The sequence below is a fragment of the Tyto alba genome, unplaced genomic scaffold (genome assembly GCF_018691265.1).
Source record: "Tyto alba isolate M040663 unplaced genomic scaffold, T.alba_DEE_v4.0 Super-Scaffold_22, whole genome shotgun sequence".
Taxonomy (NCBI): domain Eukaryota; kingdom Metazoa; phylum Chordata; class Aves; order Strigiformes; family Tytonidae; genus Tyto; species Tyto alba.
The window spans coordinates 21812982-21829857 of record NW_024881296.1 but is presented as its reverse complement, the minus strand read 5'-3'; the positions used below and the strand labels follow the sequence as shown (position 1 = coordinate 21829857).

Below are 16876 nucleotides of genomic sequence, written 5' to 3'. Positions count from 1 at the left end.
TACACTGAGGGGTTTTTTTTTTTTAGTTTGCTTATCTGAACAGCCAGTTGGTGTATTTCTGAGCTCCATTCCTTCTGAACTTTAGGAATTGTCCTCATGGTCCTCTGCTGATGAATTAGACACATCAGGCTCAGTGAGTCCAGTGTCTGGAAGAAGCACTCCAAGCAGACAGAGAACGGTAATTTCACATCATATATTTTCTGCCACCTCCTGGGTGGGAGCTCTAGATGTCTGCAGTAGCTCTAGCCAGCTGGAAGACCCCACCCCTCTCACTTGATAGGAAAGGAAATGAAATAAACCCAGAACAAAACACAGCTGCTTTCCCCAACCCTGCTGCATATCCCATCCTGCATGAAGTCAGAAGTGGTAAATACTATCTAAAACCAGGGCTGTCGGTGTGATTGGTTTACCATGGTATGGCATGTCGCGTCTCTTGTATTTTGCTCTAGTGATGACAGCACCCCGAAGTCTGGTCTTGTCTGGTATAATCAGTCCTCCATTTCTGTTTGGCCTTCTCTTCAGAGCTGCTTCATCGAGAATCTCAATAAGGTTTTTTTGTCATTTCTGATGAAGGTTGCAGGTGGTCTTATTGAGAATTTGGATGAATGGCTAAGTAGAGCTGAAGGGCATAAAACATTATTCAAAACAGCTAGTTGCACAGGACCTAATCAGTGGCTATGATGGCAACTCTGGAGTTGTCTATTTACATCGCTGGCACAAAATTCAAGAAATATAGCAATACATGCCTAGTACTTAACACTTCCATACTCTGAGCCCAAAATGGAACTGCAATTATTTTGTCTTTTTCTGCAATTCTGTTGGTTGATTACTTTGCTTTTTTCCTTAGTTCTTAAAACAATCAGGTTGGTTTTGGTTTGTCGGTTTGGGTTTGTTTGTTTTTTGTTTTTTGTTTTTTTTTTTTTCCCATTTGCACTTTTTGTAAAGCCTCTGAGTTCTGTCTTGATAAATTTTATGGCTCTTGAAATTGATATTTCTTTTTACATTTTTTTTTTTACATTCACTAGTTTCCTTTTAGATGCTAGCATGAGAATGTAAAGGAATACTGGCTTTTCAAAAGGAGAAAGAATATAAACCTTAGCATTTTATTTCAGATGTCAATGCTTTTATCTTTTAAATTTAAACTTAAATAACTAATACAAGCTCTGATATCACAGATTTAACTGGAGGATGCCTGACCATTACAGGAAATAGAGAAGAGTTTTACCATAAAATCTTTGTCTAAAGAGTATGTAAAATTATAATAGGTTTCATCTTAACATTTTAATAAGCATTTGTCTTTCTCTAATTTGTTAATGTTTACGTACATGACTACTTTTTTTCTTTTTTGTCCATAATGTATAGCTAAGTTGTATGATTCCTTGGGGTCTGGTTTTCAAACTTCTGATTTTTGCACCCACAATTTTGGAGACTGAAGTGAAGTTGTTTAAAATTTCAGTGCCAAATATACTGATACCAATTATACTAATACCAAAAATGCAATCAGAATTATAATAAACTAACTGCATTAAATATTCTAGCAAATAGTTGTGAGTGCAGGAATGCACCTACGGTTATTTGGCCTTCAAAATTGCGGGTGGGATGGGGATGAAGAAGAGTCCAGACTTGTCAAAGGAGGCCCTTGGACCTTTTTTCCTTAAGAATACTAATTTTGCTATATTTGCATTTTGAAATAACTATATTTGACCATATTCAATTCAATATTTTTTTTCTATTTCATATTACAAATTATTTGAGCTAAATTTCTAGTGATTCTTTTTAAATCCAGAGCTACTGTTCATAAATGTAATGACTAAACTGTTATTTTTGAGTTCACAGTGTGTGTTCCAATCATTTCCATACTCAGCTAGGTGCAAAGAAAAGCCAGTTTCCTTGGTTCATGGGTATTGGTCACTTCATTTGATTTATTTTTTTTATGTTTCCTTTGCTGCACTTTTAATTTAGTTTCATCAGTAGCTTGTCTTTATTTGCCTGGACTGAACATTCTTCTTTCTTTACCCCCTGTTCATTGCAAACAGCCACGGGGCAAATGTAGTCTCTCACAGCCTGGACCCTCTGTCAGCAGTCCACATAGCAGGTACCTTATTCTCCTGGTTTCCGCACTTTGTTCTAGAACCCCAAGAGGATGATGGAAATTGGCCGTGATTCGTCTCCGTCTGCACCGACTCTGTCAGGTGGACAGGACTTAAACAATTATAAACTTCCCTTTTGTTAATTGCTTGGCAAAAGGGGCTCTCATTTACTTCAAATTCTTTGTTAAATAGAAATACCAGCTTATCATTTAACATCTACAGCTTTTGGTTCCCAGGAATGCCATGTGATCAACATTTATTTTTCATATGCCTGGTCAGAATGAGTGTGTGTTTACACTCGTGATATTTAATCATTATTTCATTTTGGCATAATTTAACAGAAATGCCAGTAGGTTCATGGCAAACACTTTTTATCATCCTCTTTACCTCTAGATATTAAATTAAGACAGGTAATAGGTCAATACAATATTCTAGAATTCACAAAACCCACAGATCTGGATGAGACATACTAACATCCTTTTCTTTCTTTTCTTTTACTTTTTTTTTTTTTTTTTCCCTCAAATGTTTTGTTCAGTTTGTGGGTTTTTCAGTACTTAAGACTCAAAATTAGAAGTCAGAATTTGAGGGTTTTGAGACTTGGGTCACTCTCCCCCTCCTAAGATGACTGCAATATAATGTGCTAACATTGCCATGACTCTTGCCAAGTGCTTGCATCCATGTATTGCTCTGGGAGCAGCACTGCCCCATCTCTGTCTGACCAGCAGAGAGCAGGCTTGCAGCTACAGCTTTTTGCTTTCCACCTTGTCTCCAGCAACCTGTCATCTCTGCAGCTAACAGTGCTTCTGCATTCTTTGTTGTTGTCAGTGTGATGTGTGTACCTTCACTCTGTCACTGATCGGTTCACTAGCCTCTAGAGTTATGAAGTTAAAAAAAAAAAAAAAAAAAAAAAAAAAAGTAAATGAGCAGGCCATTACATATGAAGAGGACGTCTTTTTCTATTTCAGCATCTTATGCATTTCAACACCTAAAATAATCAGGAAGTATGATGAAAATATATTTGTTCGTATAGTTAAGCCCTAAATCTCATTTATTCTCTTTATATTGAAAATTCACTAATTCATATTAAAAATAACTCCTGTTAAAGTCAAAGATTTGGTGTTGGAAAGAAGGCAACACTAGATTTGATATATTGAACAGTAACCAAGCAGACAAAAAATAAAAATACTGTAAGCATATTGGGTTTTTTCATGAGCAAAATTGAGGCTTTATTCAGCAAAATTATTAACTATAAATGAAATAAAGAATAAAACTACTTACCATGTACACATTTACATAAACACTTCTTAAAAAATAGAAGTCTGCTTTGTATGTGTAGTAGTTAGTGACTGCCAGTAAAGTGGCATAGTTTCAAAACCACATAGCATAGCAGATAGAACAGGCAGAGCATCTTTCACTGCTTCCATTGGCACTAAAGCTGCCTTAATTTTAAGAATTTTTTTTCTCTGAAACATAAGGAAACCACATAGAAAATAGGTAACGTGTATGTTCCATCTTTCTATCTGGTGGAGAAAGAGAATTAATTTTCCCAACTCCAGCGTGCTATGAGGCTTGGCATTTTATTTCTTGTAGGGAGTGGGAAAGGGGAGGATTGAGACTTTACTCTGCAGCTGTTAACAGCTAGGAGGAATGGAGGATGTCTTTGGCAGATCAGCATGCTTGCACAAGCAACGTTCTACTCAAAAAACGTACTGTGTGTGCTCTTCCGCTCTCCTGTATAGTCAGACACTTCTGCCAACCTTTTGAGAAGGTTTCTGGATGTAGGTGCGAGCCGCTGGCTCAAAGAGCAGCTAGCAGTGCTTTCCAGCTTTGAGATCAACCTCTGTTCTAGCAGTGGCGTTGCTGCGGCACCTTTCAGATCAAGTCTTTCCAGCACTGTTTATTAACACATCTTGTAGCAGTACAACACAATGTTCAATTTGTCATTCAGACAAGCATGGAATACAAATGAGTCACTGCTGAATAGGAAACTTAATCAAATGCGCAAGCCAGACAGGTTGTGGTTGATGTATAATGTGGTTTTAACTGATAAAGCGGTACAAGCTGTCACTGTGTTCTTTAATATTTTGACATGCCTCTGATCAGAGTACTTTGTGTTTGATCTTGCACTGGATCAGCAAACCCTGTTAGAGTTTAGTATGTAGAACTAGAGTCAGTTTTAAAAGGTTTATCACATAGGAGGTTGTGAAGGAAGGATCATTTTAAAATTAGAGAGGATGTATTTTGTGTGTAACAAGTGTGTATCACTTTGCCTTCCCCATCATCACAACAAAATGGCAAGCATACATAGTGTTAGCTAAACAAGGTACAAGCAGCTGTTATATCATGTATTTAACTGAAGGCTCATTCAAGAGGTATTAGTAATCGTGTGCTAAGTGGGAAAAGCAAATCAAAGAAGTAACTCCTCTTCATCAGTTTAATAGAGCTGTCACAAGTGCACACCTGAATCTGTGCCTCTGGATTTTTTTGAAGTGATTAAAATGTTAAAAAGATTAGAACACTGGTTCAGTTTGCTCATGGGTGTTTACATTGCCTCTCTTGAGCAGCTCTATTCAAGTCTTGGTGCCACAGTGCCAGCCTCCATTTCCTGCTCTCCCCAAATGACTAGTGGATCTTTAAAGTTCACTTGCTGTTCCTGGAGCAGAATGGACCACAGCACTCTCCATGCCTTTGGCCACAAAATGGCAGTCATTGCCATGCAGTAGCTCAGATGCAAGGTTTGGGCTTGGCTTGCCATGGTTCTTCTCCCAGTTATCTCCCTCATTCTCACTTAGAGCCTCTTACTTAAACTTCATATTTAACTGCCTTTGAAATGGACATACTCATCTTTACAGGGTAAGCCAAATCTGAGGTTGAGGTGAGGTGATTCTGCAAGCTAGGATGAGAATCAAAGTCAGAACACAGCCAAACAAGGTCACTCCTAGAGAGTCTCTTAGGCCACCAAGAGGAGTCATTGTCTGCTCTTCTGGGCAGAGCATCACAGCTTCTCCTTCATAACTTTAGCAGTGTCTATCTCAAAAACGTAGAATCAGTGGGAACAAAAAATCTCTTAGAATGTCGTTATCAAATGTAATTTCTCTGATTATCTGGAAGTACAATAATTTCCACCTTCAGCGTATCCATGGTCATTTGGTTTTGTGCCAACATTATCACTTCCTTTAACAACTGTTCACCCTTCTTTCTGTCTGTTCTGCACTATTTTATAAAGGGTAGTTTTAATATCTCTCAGGTTTTATATTGGCAAGCTTGGTTCTTTATTTCCTTCATAGGAGAAATACTCAGGTTTTTTGTGTAAATTTGAGTTAACCTTTCAGATGTTAACCAAAATGATTCATACTGCTACAGGTGAGATCTGACTAGTGCCTTATAGAACACCATTGAAACAATCGTTCTCTTCTGGAAATCTTGAACGGAAATATTTGTAGAATTTCTTTTGTCTCTTCACACCTATTCACAAACTACATTATTGGTTTGTGGCTATCCTGTGTTAAACAGCTCTAGATTCTCTTCATTGTCTTCAGAGTGTGAACTTCCCAATTTGTAACAGAAGCTTTTATTGCTGCCTTGCATATTATAATCTTAAACTCCTTGAACTACTTCTTAAACCTATTGGATTCACCCACTTCTTTCTGTGCAAGAAGCCAATCCTGTTTTGTATTTGCAAAGACTTCCAACTTCTGTAATCATACAGATGAAAATTGCTGTTCTTATATTTTGTGCCATAGTCTTTTCATAAAGATATTAAATCAAGACTCATCCTTGATTAACTCCAGTAATAACATCCTACTAGCCCAGCAGTGCCTCTTCAATGTAAGCCTGTTGTCTGCATTCCATTAGTCACTTCCCATTAAACTCACCTTATATATTCTCATCAGCTTTGCTTGAATGATAAATTCTTCTGTTATAATCTTTCAGATGTTTACTGCAATACAGGTAGATTATTTCAACCATACTTGCCTTGGGAAAAAAAAAAAAAAATCAGTCATCTTTAAAAGAAGGTACTCATCTGAACTGAAATTAAAGTTCACTTTGCCCGACCAATCTATAGCCTGGTAAATTAGCTTCTCCTCTCTTGAAATGCTTAGGAGAGAGTTCCAATTTCACTGACATTACAAACCCTCAAAATAAGGGTAACTATTGCTTGCACTTCTTAGGTGAATTCATGAGATTTCTTGATATGAAGAAGCTCACTGTTTTCCAAGTCTGCAGCTGTGCCTCCCCCTTTTATCTAGTTCGTAGGAATTATGTATTGAGTGAGTCACATATGGCCTTACTTCCTTCACTCCTCAAAGAGGGGCCAGTGTGACAAATGGAGCAGTCAGAAGAGAGACAGCTAAAGATGCAAGCTTAATAATTAAAAATTACATTTTTCTCCAAAGTGATGTACAGTACTTCAGCTTTCCCTTCTCCTGCTGGTGTAAAGACTTCTGGCCCTTATGAATAGAGAGGCTTTTTTATTAACAATGTTTATTTTTAACCATCTCTCCTTCCCAAATCCATTAAACACTCTAAGCTGAGCCATTCCATTTTTCAGTCAATTATGTAGATTACAGAGGCATACTTGCAATAAACACAGGCAGTACAGCACTCAAACTTTTTAGAACTCTGAAGATGTTTTCATAATGTTTCATTATTTGCCTATTTAATTGTTTCCATATAGTATTAGAAACTATTCTTCAACACCCTACTTCACTGTAGAAAAAGTGTTTTGAAAAACTGCCATGAATTGTTTTAATTTTTGAAAGAAAGTTTATATTCCTTGTTGAGATCAGCCATGTATCTTACACACGTCAGTCTTTTTCTTCTTTCTTTGGTAAAATGCAAAGCAAAAAGTGCTGGATTGTGTTATTAAAGCTGTAGGAAAACAAAAGAAAAATTAAATGCTAGCTTTGCCTGCTCCCTTTTGATTCCGCTTTTTGGAAATTCTCCATCTGACACCCAGTGTTACCCCAGAGTAACTCCGAGTCAATGAAGAAAATTCAGACTTTGCTCATTATCAAACAGCAGTTACCAGCTGCAGAAATGTGGCCTTTTTTGATTGAGATTAACAACAATAAGAGCCTTGTAAATAGGTGGACTGTGCAATCAAATGCTTGGAAGGTAATTAAGAACTCCTTGTTCCCTTTGTTCCTACTTCAGTCCATTAACTTTCTGTCTTGGCATTCTCAGACAGTAGAAGTCCTGATCTAACTGAACTTTAATATGGAATGCTGTGATGCTGTTAAATGTGCCATATCCTTTCAATATGTTCTTTATAATATGTGATCTTACATTATGTGATAAGCAGCTCTCCATCCAGGCTACAATAGCATGGATTCAAACATGTGATCTGATGTTTTGATCATCACTCCTTCCTGGGATATTTAGGTCAAGTTAATCATTTAGCATACCTGAGTGTTTATTTATGTTAGTCATCTAAGCTTTACCAGATCTGTCTGGATTTCTTGAAGTCTTCATAGTAGGATGATGCACATATATGAACAAGACAATTAAAATAATCTCAAGCGTAGAAAGAATTCTTTTCTGAACAGGAGGGAAGGGGATCCTTGCTACACCTGGCATAGTTTTGAAGATGATATTTTGGTTTTTGCATGCTTTTTCACAGAGATTCAGATTTATCTGAGATACAGGATCAAAGGACAAGGGGAAGTCAAGGCAAGGAGACACTAAGGCACTATCACCCCCCTACTTGCTTTACTGGGGAACATTTGACCTCAGTCAACAAGCCTGATCTCCTACACCTTCAAGTTGAGACCAAATCCATCTTTATTTCTTAAACCCTAGCAAACCATAGGTTTTCTGAGGCTTCTTAATCATAGCAGCCACACAGATGTTTTATAGCAACATGTCTAAGACAAAATTCATGACCTAATATCTTAATGGAAGAGTTCTTGAAGCAAATTATTTGAAGTCTCTAAATTCTTCCATTTTTGGCTAGTGCTAAAATACAATACTCTCCCATGCCATTTAATTAGCACAATAAGACCATCATATTTTAATTTGCATAATCACTCTTCTCAGTCATCCACTTGTCTCAAAACCTGTCGTCCATATATTAGAGCTCTTCCAGTTTCAGTCTAAAATGGGAAATGTGTAATCTATGTTTTTATCCTTCATTAAAAAATAGATTGGATTTTAAGGATTAGTTTGAAGTATCCCTTTTGAAGTGTTTGTGTTATGTCTTGCCTCTCCCATAGACGTGATAGATATGTGCCATTTCAAGTCAGATTCATAGACATAAGGGAGAAAATCACCCAGAAGGTGATGGTGTCAATTCAGTTGAGCAAACAGATTTTAACTGCTGACTGAGTGCAAGATTCAAAATACAATGTACTTTGTAGAAAATGTGTCCCCATTGCCTGCATATTGGTGTATTAATTAATTGAAGATTGATATAACTGAATCTTAATTCATTATACCCTTGCGGATACTATATACAGAAATGAATGTAGAAACTTCCACAAACCAAATGCAACTGCCATTTTAAACAAGGAGGCTTCCCTTTTATACATTGTGTGCTGAACACGTGACAGGTATGGCCCATCTTTTATTTTCCCCTTCTCTAGAGCACAGTGCTTTAAGTGGAGAGTCTTCCCCATAATTGATGAAGGGGCTGTGGGGTCACACAGTCCATTCTATTGTGCTCATCTGGTGTTTTCCTACCCAGTCTAGAAATACAGGGTCTCTTCAGAGTGTTATGGAAATAGCATGTTCAGGGAAGGCTGAGCGCCTGAGGGCAACCTCTTCTCCAGTAATGTTTTAGCATATTCACCTGTACATCCTCTTTTCTCAGGTCCACAAGAGGTGGCTCAGGTTCCTCCCCTTCTGAGGCTGGGCCAGCGTGGCGGTGCCCACCCTTCTTCCTCCGAGTCCTCAGAGCTGCTCTGCCACTTCAGCTCCTCTTGCTGCTCCTGGTCGGGCTGGCTTGCCTGGTGCCAATGACTGAGGAGGACTACAGCTGTACTATGGCCAACAACTTTGCCCGCTCTTTCCACCCCATGCTAAAATACATGAATGGTCCACCTCCATTATGAAGGAGACCCGTGAGACCGTGGGCGACCTTGCTGGAGTGCTAGCTTGGAGGCAAGATGGTTTTAAAGGGTGACAGGATTCAGTGTGGCAGCTTTACCTCCCTTCTGTAGCCACCACTGTGTCCATATCATTTTCTGCTCGCACTCAGCTAGTAACGCATCAGTATATCAGTATCAAACTGCACAACATATTACCTGAGTAGCATCATTTCAATACTCACATCCTGGGTACTAAGGAGGATGTGATGTGTGTGAGGGAAATGTCCTTCTGTCCAGCATTCTGGATCTTTTAGCCACTTTATATCCAGGTCATTGCCCTGTACTATGCATAGCCAAGGACTTGATACTGTAGATCCTTTTCTGTGTGCTGCTCTTCTAAATGAGCTATTAGCCAGTCTTTGTTAAATACCCTCTCAGTATCTACAGTATACAAAGTAAGCAATGCTAAAGAAATTTTAGAGCATTTGTAACATACAATTTTAAAGGATCTTGTATGGCAATGTATTATTCCCCATGGTTTCTGTTTCGGGCATGGTGTTCTAACTTTTGCTTTGGATGCACAAGGTGTAAATCTGAGAAGCACTTTTTTAAGGTTTAAAAAAATGGATGTAATAAATAAGATCGTAAAAGTTTTTTTGAGGAAAAATGTTGAATGTCAAATTGAAAAACAAAGAACATATTTATGTATGTACAGTTTGCTAAGCCAAGTTTTGTTTGTATTGATTTCTTTGCATTTATTATAGATACCATAAAATATTTTGTCTACGTGCTTTTTAATGACAACTATGGAAATCTCTAAGTTTAGAATGAAATATGTATGATATAAAAAAATTAGAAGACAAACATATGCTGCACTTCTAAAAATAATTTACAAATGTAACAAATTAGCAGTATTAGGTACATGTTTGAATGAGAAGATCTGGAAAACTTGACAAGTGGTAAAATACATGAGAAAGTATTATGTTAGATGTTGTGCTAATATTGAAAGCTGTCTGTATTTTGAATTAATGATTGGTCATTCCAGGTTTTTTTTCTCAAGCTGCTTCTTGAGAAAAGTTCATCCTCACACGTGTGTTATTTCTGTGTGTGTCTGTGGTTATGTATGTACTCATGTGCAACGTTTGTCAATTGAGGTTGTATCAGTCCACACTGAAGCGGATATTTTCCTGTGGGTGTACTGGAAACCTCTTAATATTCTCCATAGAAGCTTAATACCAAGATAAATGTTTATGCTTTACCAGTAGTTAGTCTAGTGGAATATGCCCAAAACATAAGCATAAGTATCAGAAAACCAGAACAAATTGAAAACTCACAAATTTTCCAGAAATATTGCAGGAAATTTGCAGTCTGAGTAGTGGCAGACACTTGCCCAGCTTATCAGTCAGAACTCGACCAAAATAGGATTCTTTTCAACTTTGAAAAAATACAGAGCATGGCTTTAAGTTACTGCCCTTCAATAAGTTTGGCTTTTTTTAAGCCATGGCACACAATGTGAATTTCTCCTGTGTGATGAATGTTTTTACTTAGAATATACTGGCCTACGTAACAGAAATAAAAAATCCAGAAGAAAATACAAGCACATTAATTGCTGTTACATAGCATTACTTTTCTGGGATGTCATCACTTGAGCTGGTATGAGGGGAGGGTGGGCAGAGGTAGAGTACCACAAACTGAACTCCAACAGCTTCCTTTCCAGATAAGTGTAACGTTAACATTTTCCTGAAAAGTATTTTGTATGTATCTTCAATGTCTGAGATGCAGATTTGGACTGACACAAGTATGTGTTCTTTTCAAGGTTTAGATTCTTTCATTGGTGTTCAGAAGTTATGCTGCTAGATTAGCATCCATAATCACTGATTCTGAGTAGGCAAAGATAAGGGACACATTTTGGGGGTACAGGATGAGCTGTTACTTGCAACAGGCCTGACAGATTCCATAAAATTTCTCTCTTTTCTGATATTTTCCTCTTTGATGACATAATTTAGTCAGTAGTAGTCAGTGCACCTGTGTGAATAATTTAATAGTCCGCTCAGACCTGTTAGTACAGATCTCTGCGTACTTCAGCTATTCTTTTTTCAGCCCTGGTTTCAGTGGTTATTTTTTTGTTGAATGATATTTTTGTTTTCTTTTAAAAGAAAACATTGTAAAGAGTAAAAAAACTACTTTAGTGAGAAATAAGGAACTCAGCCTGACTTTGTCTCCTATTTTCCAGCCAGCTATTGGTGATTTCATGGTAGTAGATAGCCTGTATCAACCTGTGGAATACCCAAGCTGATGAAGGAACCAGCCAAAAACGTCACAGGTGAAACCTGTGTTCATTTCTTACAGTATTTAAAAACAAAGGGAGAGGCAGGTAGGTTTGAAAAGAGTTGGTTAGGTAGGAGTGCGGAGTGCAAGGAAGAGAGGTCAGTTTGAATGATGTCAGATGCAATTAACGAAGTACTTTATCAAAAGTTTGCAGGGTAGCACCTGCTTTGAATTACAACCTGACATCTTAATTTTGTCAGCTATTTTGCCACTCTAGTCCCTGCTTCCTTTGGTTGTTTGAATGCCTTCCCCACTTTCCTGATACCTAAGGAAGAATGGCCTGTCTTCTGCAGAAGGAAAGAAGAATTTGTATTCCTTGCTCAAGCTCCCAGGGGAGTTTTAGGGAGTAGTCACTAAAATGAAGTGGGGAGCGGGGAATGGTTCCATCTTGTTCATGATGATCATGCCCTTTTATTTTCTCCCACCTCTTGAAATACTCAGTCTAGGGAGTATGAGAAAGCAATGAACTGCCAGAGGAATGGAGGTTAACTTGCTTAAATAGGCAGGGGAAAACTGATGTGAAATGATAGAAATGTTTCATAAGTTATTCCTTAAATAGAGTTAGGGCTAAGGGGGAAGATAAATTATGGTAATTAAAGGAAGTAAAGAATTATGAAGGCTACATCGAGTGCCCCTTCAAATTCAGCACATTTTTGGCTGTTCATTCCCTGCAGGGCATGCGTGTACTGTCTCACCTCTGCCTTGATGATGAACCACAGGGCAGTGTACCGGCTATGCCTTGCTTCCTTTCAGAGGTTTCAAAGCTTCTTCTGTTCATAGCCTCAAGCTCTGAGCTGTATCCATAGAGCTGTCGTGTCGCAGTAGCTAACAATAGTTTCAACATACTGACTGCTAATGCGAGAGAGAAATCAGATATAGAGAACTTTCTTTTGACCCCAAGTGATCTGCTCACACAGAGCAATCCCCCTAGTAAAGGGCAAACTCTCTACAGTACCTGTGAATAAGGCAGTCACAGGCTGTGATAGACACACATTAGGAAAATGTCATAGACAGGAAAAACGCCTGTTTGTAAACGCTAAATTTCCCATACCTTCAAGGTTAGGAACGTCAGTCTGTAAGCTGAAGCTGATGTCTCATGGGAATCACAGGCAGTTTGTGCCAGCAGGTTAGACGATCCCTTGACTGTCACCTCTTACTTTTGGGACTTTCAGTCTCAGCTCAGGACAAAATCAACGTCTGACCAATTAAGGTGGTTTGAGCAATATGCTCCTGCAAAGAAATTTCCTGGCTCTGAACTAATTCCATTATGACTTCAAATGTGATTTTGCAGAACTGCATCTTGATCCTAAGAACTAGCACAAAGAAGTCAAAACAGAAATAAATGGCCAGGCACTTCACAGGATCCTGTCAAAGCAAGCTCCATCCCAAGAGCGCCAGTGACTTGAAGGTCTAGCTTGAGTTACAAACCCCAGTGTGATGTCAGCATTTGCACTGATCGCCACAGCATGAACCAGGATAAATGGGGCAGCTGTAGTGTGGGGGGAAAATCACACCCAGAAAGCTGTCAAGAATTGCAGCCAGTGGCACTAGCCAGCTTTGAAGCCTGGGCATCTTTTTCATCCTCATAATGTCAAGCTTCTCTCTCTACCTACCTCTGTCTCATTGGGATGCTGTTACAGAGGACTTGGGTGTGGACAAATTTTTTAAGAAACACACAAGAGTCTGAAATGCCCTGTCTCTGTGCTAAGCCTGCAACCTGTCACCTACCCTCTTACTGAAGCACCTTACCTACTTGGGCTCTACAAATATTGAGGGACCAATTTCTGGTAATGTTCTTTGAGCCTTGGCTGCAAGGTGTGAGGAGAGGCAGTACAGGAGCTGCAGAACTCTGGGTCTGTGTTGAAGGCATGTGTTCAAGCATAGAGAAAGTAGACTCTGCATCTTGGGAACTCCAGTTATCACTACGTTATATTTTTCCCTGTTTTCCACTTTAAATAGATGCAATAGCTGCTGTAGAGGTGTAATCATCCCCACAGCTTGATGCATCTTGCAACTCTGAACTCTGCTTACTGGCCTGTGGTCACCGCATAACTAGTGGGTGTTTAAAGGCATAATGGAAACTGGTTGCTCTGTGACTCCAGACTGCCGTAATATCGAGGCATTATCTTATAATGCTTATAATGCTAATAGTGCAAAATAACGAGCACTGTTTGCCCTGAACTTACTTCATCTGTTTGTGAAGTTTTGTTTGTGGACCGTGCTTTAGAAAAACCTGAAGACAGACTGAAAATTAATAGAGATGTCTGACAGTGTTAGGAGAACAAATGATCTGAAGCTGACAGGAATAGTGTGCCTTATTCCTCACAACTGTGAGCATGATGATAGCCACTGCCTATCCCTCACTCTGTTCAAGCAGCAATAACAGCTTCTTTCTGCAACAGATCAATAGTTTCTCGCCACTGGTTTGCCACACGTCCATCTCCGCTGCAAATGCTGTGAACACCTGCAGTCTTGCTTTCTCCTTCCTTAGAACTTTCTCCTACAGCTGGTTATTGAATGAGAACAAAGCTACTTGGATTGTTTTATGAATAGTCATCCCTGGTCCTCAGAGTCTTGTGCTATTTGTGGTTGGGAAATATGTTTACAACTGATAACATCTCTCAACATGCTCATCATCATGTGCATCTGAATGCAACTATGTATGTGTTCAAAGGCATAACAGAAACTGATTGCTCACAGTCTTCAAACTACAGATGCTATCAGGATGTACCAAATGTAGGAGAATTCTGCAAAATAAGAGCACAGTCAAGGAGAAAAAATGCAGATTTTTAAGCAAGAGAAGAAGAGAGCATTGATCTTCTCACTTACTTGCACTTTCCATATTTTATTTGGTTTTTAAAGCAATGGATTGTAGAAAGGAAAAGAGCAGGAAATGCCACAGTGAGGTTTGTATTTAAGCTGGGTGGTCTGGCTATAAAATTGTTCAACTCTTGCAGCAGACAGTTGCAGAATTCATCTAAACCAGTGTTTGCCTAAGGTGAGGGGTGAGGAGTTGGAGGGAGGGTGTCATTTGTCTTTTGACTGTGGGGGAAGATTGCGTGTCTTATATAGAGTTCCCTACACAAGGGGACTAGTCTAGGTATGGCTGTCTCTTTTTAACATTGACAGTAATGTTGTGAAATGAACTATAGACAACTGAATTCTATCGTTTTTGCACTATTTGGCCATAATTAGACTTAGAGGGACATAGATGTAAAACCTATGTTTGGGAGAAGTTATGCTTGTTTTAATAATACTAAGAACATTGAAATATTCTCATAATATTTCACAATAAAGAAATAAATAGGAATGATTTAGAGACTTAATTTGTCTTCCCAAAAAAGCAGCAGATAAAAATCTGTGAAACAAGATAAAGGAAAACTAATAACTGCAAGCTAAAGCACTGAAGACTTGTCATAGACTAAGGCCTGCTTAAATGATAGCAATCTGAATTACAGTAAATGACTGCTCTGAAAAGACAGGAACTGAAAGCTGTGACTTCTATTGTTTGGTGCCGCTTAATACATCATTCATAAAATGAACTGGTCAAAACTGCTTGGTTCAGTGAAAATCTATTTAAAGACCTGAGACATAGCAAATGGATTTGACCACAATGAGGTCTGAATAAAACAATGGTGCATTCAATTTTTTTAAGAGAGAGGAAGCTTTAAGAAAGTATTATCCATTTCTTGTATCAGAGGTGGCCTTAGGGGAGGAGAGATGAGCCGCTGAGCTCTTCTGTGTCAGGGATGATGCAGATGTGGATGTACTTTGCACAAAGGTCAGGCTCTTTGCATTGTCAGGCACGTTGTAATTCCTGGGAGACTGCTATTATTGATGTTGTAATTGTGGGGGGTTTTATCCCATTTTTTTTTAGAAGGGATGTTTTAAAAAACATCTGGAAAAAAAGCTACCAGAGTCCACTTTTTTATGTAACTGCGTGCTCACAAGCCTATCCAAGAAGTGGGACATTCATGTATGTAGTATTCTCTTTATAAATAATTCAAACATGGTCTGAGAGACCCTCCTGACCATTGAGCAACGAGTTAAAATGTATGGTTGCAATTTTGATTCCCTTGCTAAACTTGAAGCATTGTGAAGCCAGGTGTGTAAACCGTGTAGGCAAGAGACAAAGTACTGGAAGAAAGCATGATGCTGTAGCATTTTGATTGAGATTAGATAGATAGATAGATAGATAGATAGATAGATAGATAGATAGATAGATAAGATAGATAGATAGATAGATAGATAGATAGATAGATTAGATAGATAGATAGATAGATAGATTAGATAGATAGATAGATAGATAGATAGATAGATAGATAGATAGATAGATAGATAGATAGATAGATAGATAGATAGATAGATAGATAGATAGATAGATAGATAGATGAAAGAAAAGAGGGGAAGGGAAGGGAAGGGAAGGGAAGGGAAGGGAAGGGAAGGGAAGGGAAGGGAAGGGAAGGGAAGGGAAGGGAAGGGAAGGGAAGGGAAGGGAAGGGAAGGGAAGGGAAGGGAAGGGAAGGGAAGGGAAGGGAAGGGAAGGGAAGGGAAGGGAAGGGAAGGGAAGGGAAGGGAAGGGAAGGGAAGGGAAGGGAAGGGAAGGGAAGGGAAGGGAAGGGAAGGGAAGGGAAGGGAAGGGAAGGGAAGGGAAGGGAAGGGAAGGGAAGGGAAGGGAAGGGAAGGGAAGGGAAGGGAAGGGAAGGGAAGGGAAGGGAAGGGAAGGGAAGGGAAGGGAAGGGAAGGGAAGGGAAGGGAAGGGAAGGGAAGGGAAGGGAAGGGAAGGGAAGGGAAGGGAAGGGAAGGGAAGGGAAGGGAAGGGAAGGGAAGGGAAGGGAAGGGAAGGGAAGGGAAGGGAAGGGAAGGGAAGGGAAGGGAAGGGAAGGGAAGGGAAGGAAGACATTTTGGACCTCAAGTTTCTTTTCCTATTTTCAGATTTAAGATTACCAAAAAATAAACTTTCAAGCTTTTACGTGCCCTGCTGTGTCTTTCACTGCAATGTGGGTTGCACTTTTTACTTACCTCTACAGCATAACATACTTGTTTCACCTTTATTTGGGTGATAACGGTTCTCAAGAAGTGAGTGGAAAATAAGACATCTGACAAGGAGTAAATCTTTCTGTCTTAGAAAGGAATACTCAGTCTTTGTGTGTAGAGGAGCTAAATATCTTACAGTCCCAAGCATGTTTTGCGAAATCTAGCTAAAAAAAAATTCCTGAAAGCACAACCTTTCCTCACATGCACATTTTTCAGCTGTTTAAACTGGTAGCATGCTGGAGTGGTGTGCAACTGTGTAGGAATGGAAAACTACAGGAGATAAATTTTATATCACCTGTATGCCTGCAGAAATGAAGACATTAGTAGAGTGACACCTAAATACTGCAATACAGAGATCTTACAGGGATGTGAGAGCTAGTTAGCCTTGTTCCT

At 39.0% G+C, this 16876-nt stretch overlaps 1 protein-coding gene across 1 annotated transcript in view; it reads left to right on the top strand.

The window, feature by feature from the left end:
* The window catches only part of SYNE1 (spectrin repeat containing nuclear envelope protein 1), a 329785-nt gene extending 314787 nt beyond the window's left edge, over window positions 1-14998 (top strand). Inside the window, 3 exon segments of the mRNA XM_042795897.1 lie at window positions 86-178; window positions 2037-2095; window positions 8902-14998. Coding sequence (XP_042651831.1) covers window positions 86-178; window positions 2037-2095; window positions 8902-9142 — 393 coding nt within the window. The 3' untranslated portion in view covers window positions 9143-14998.
* Window positions 14999-16876: the final 1878 nt, after the last annotated feature.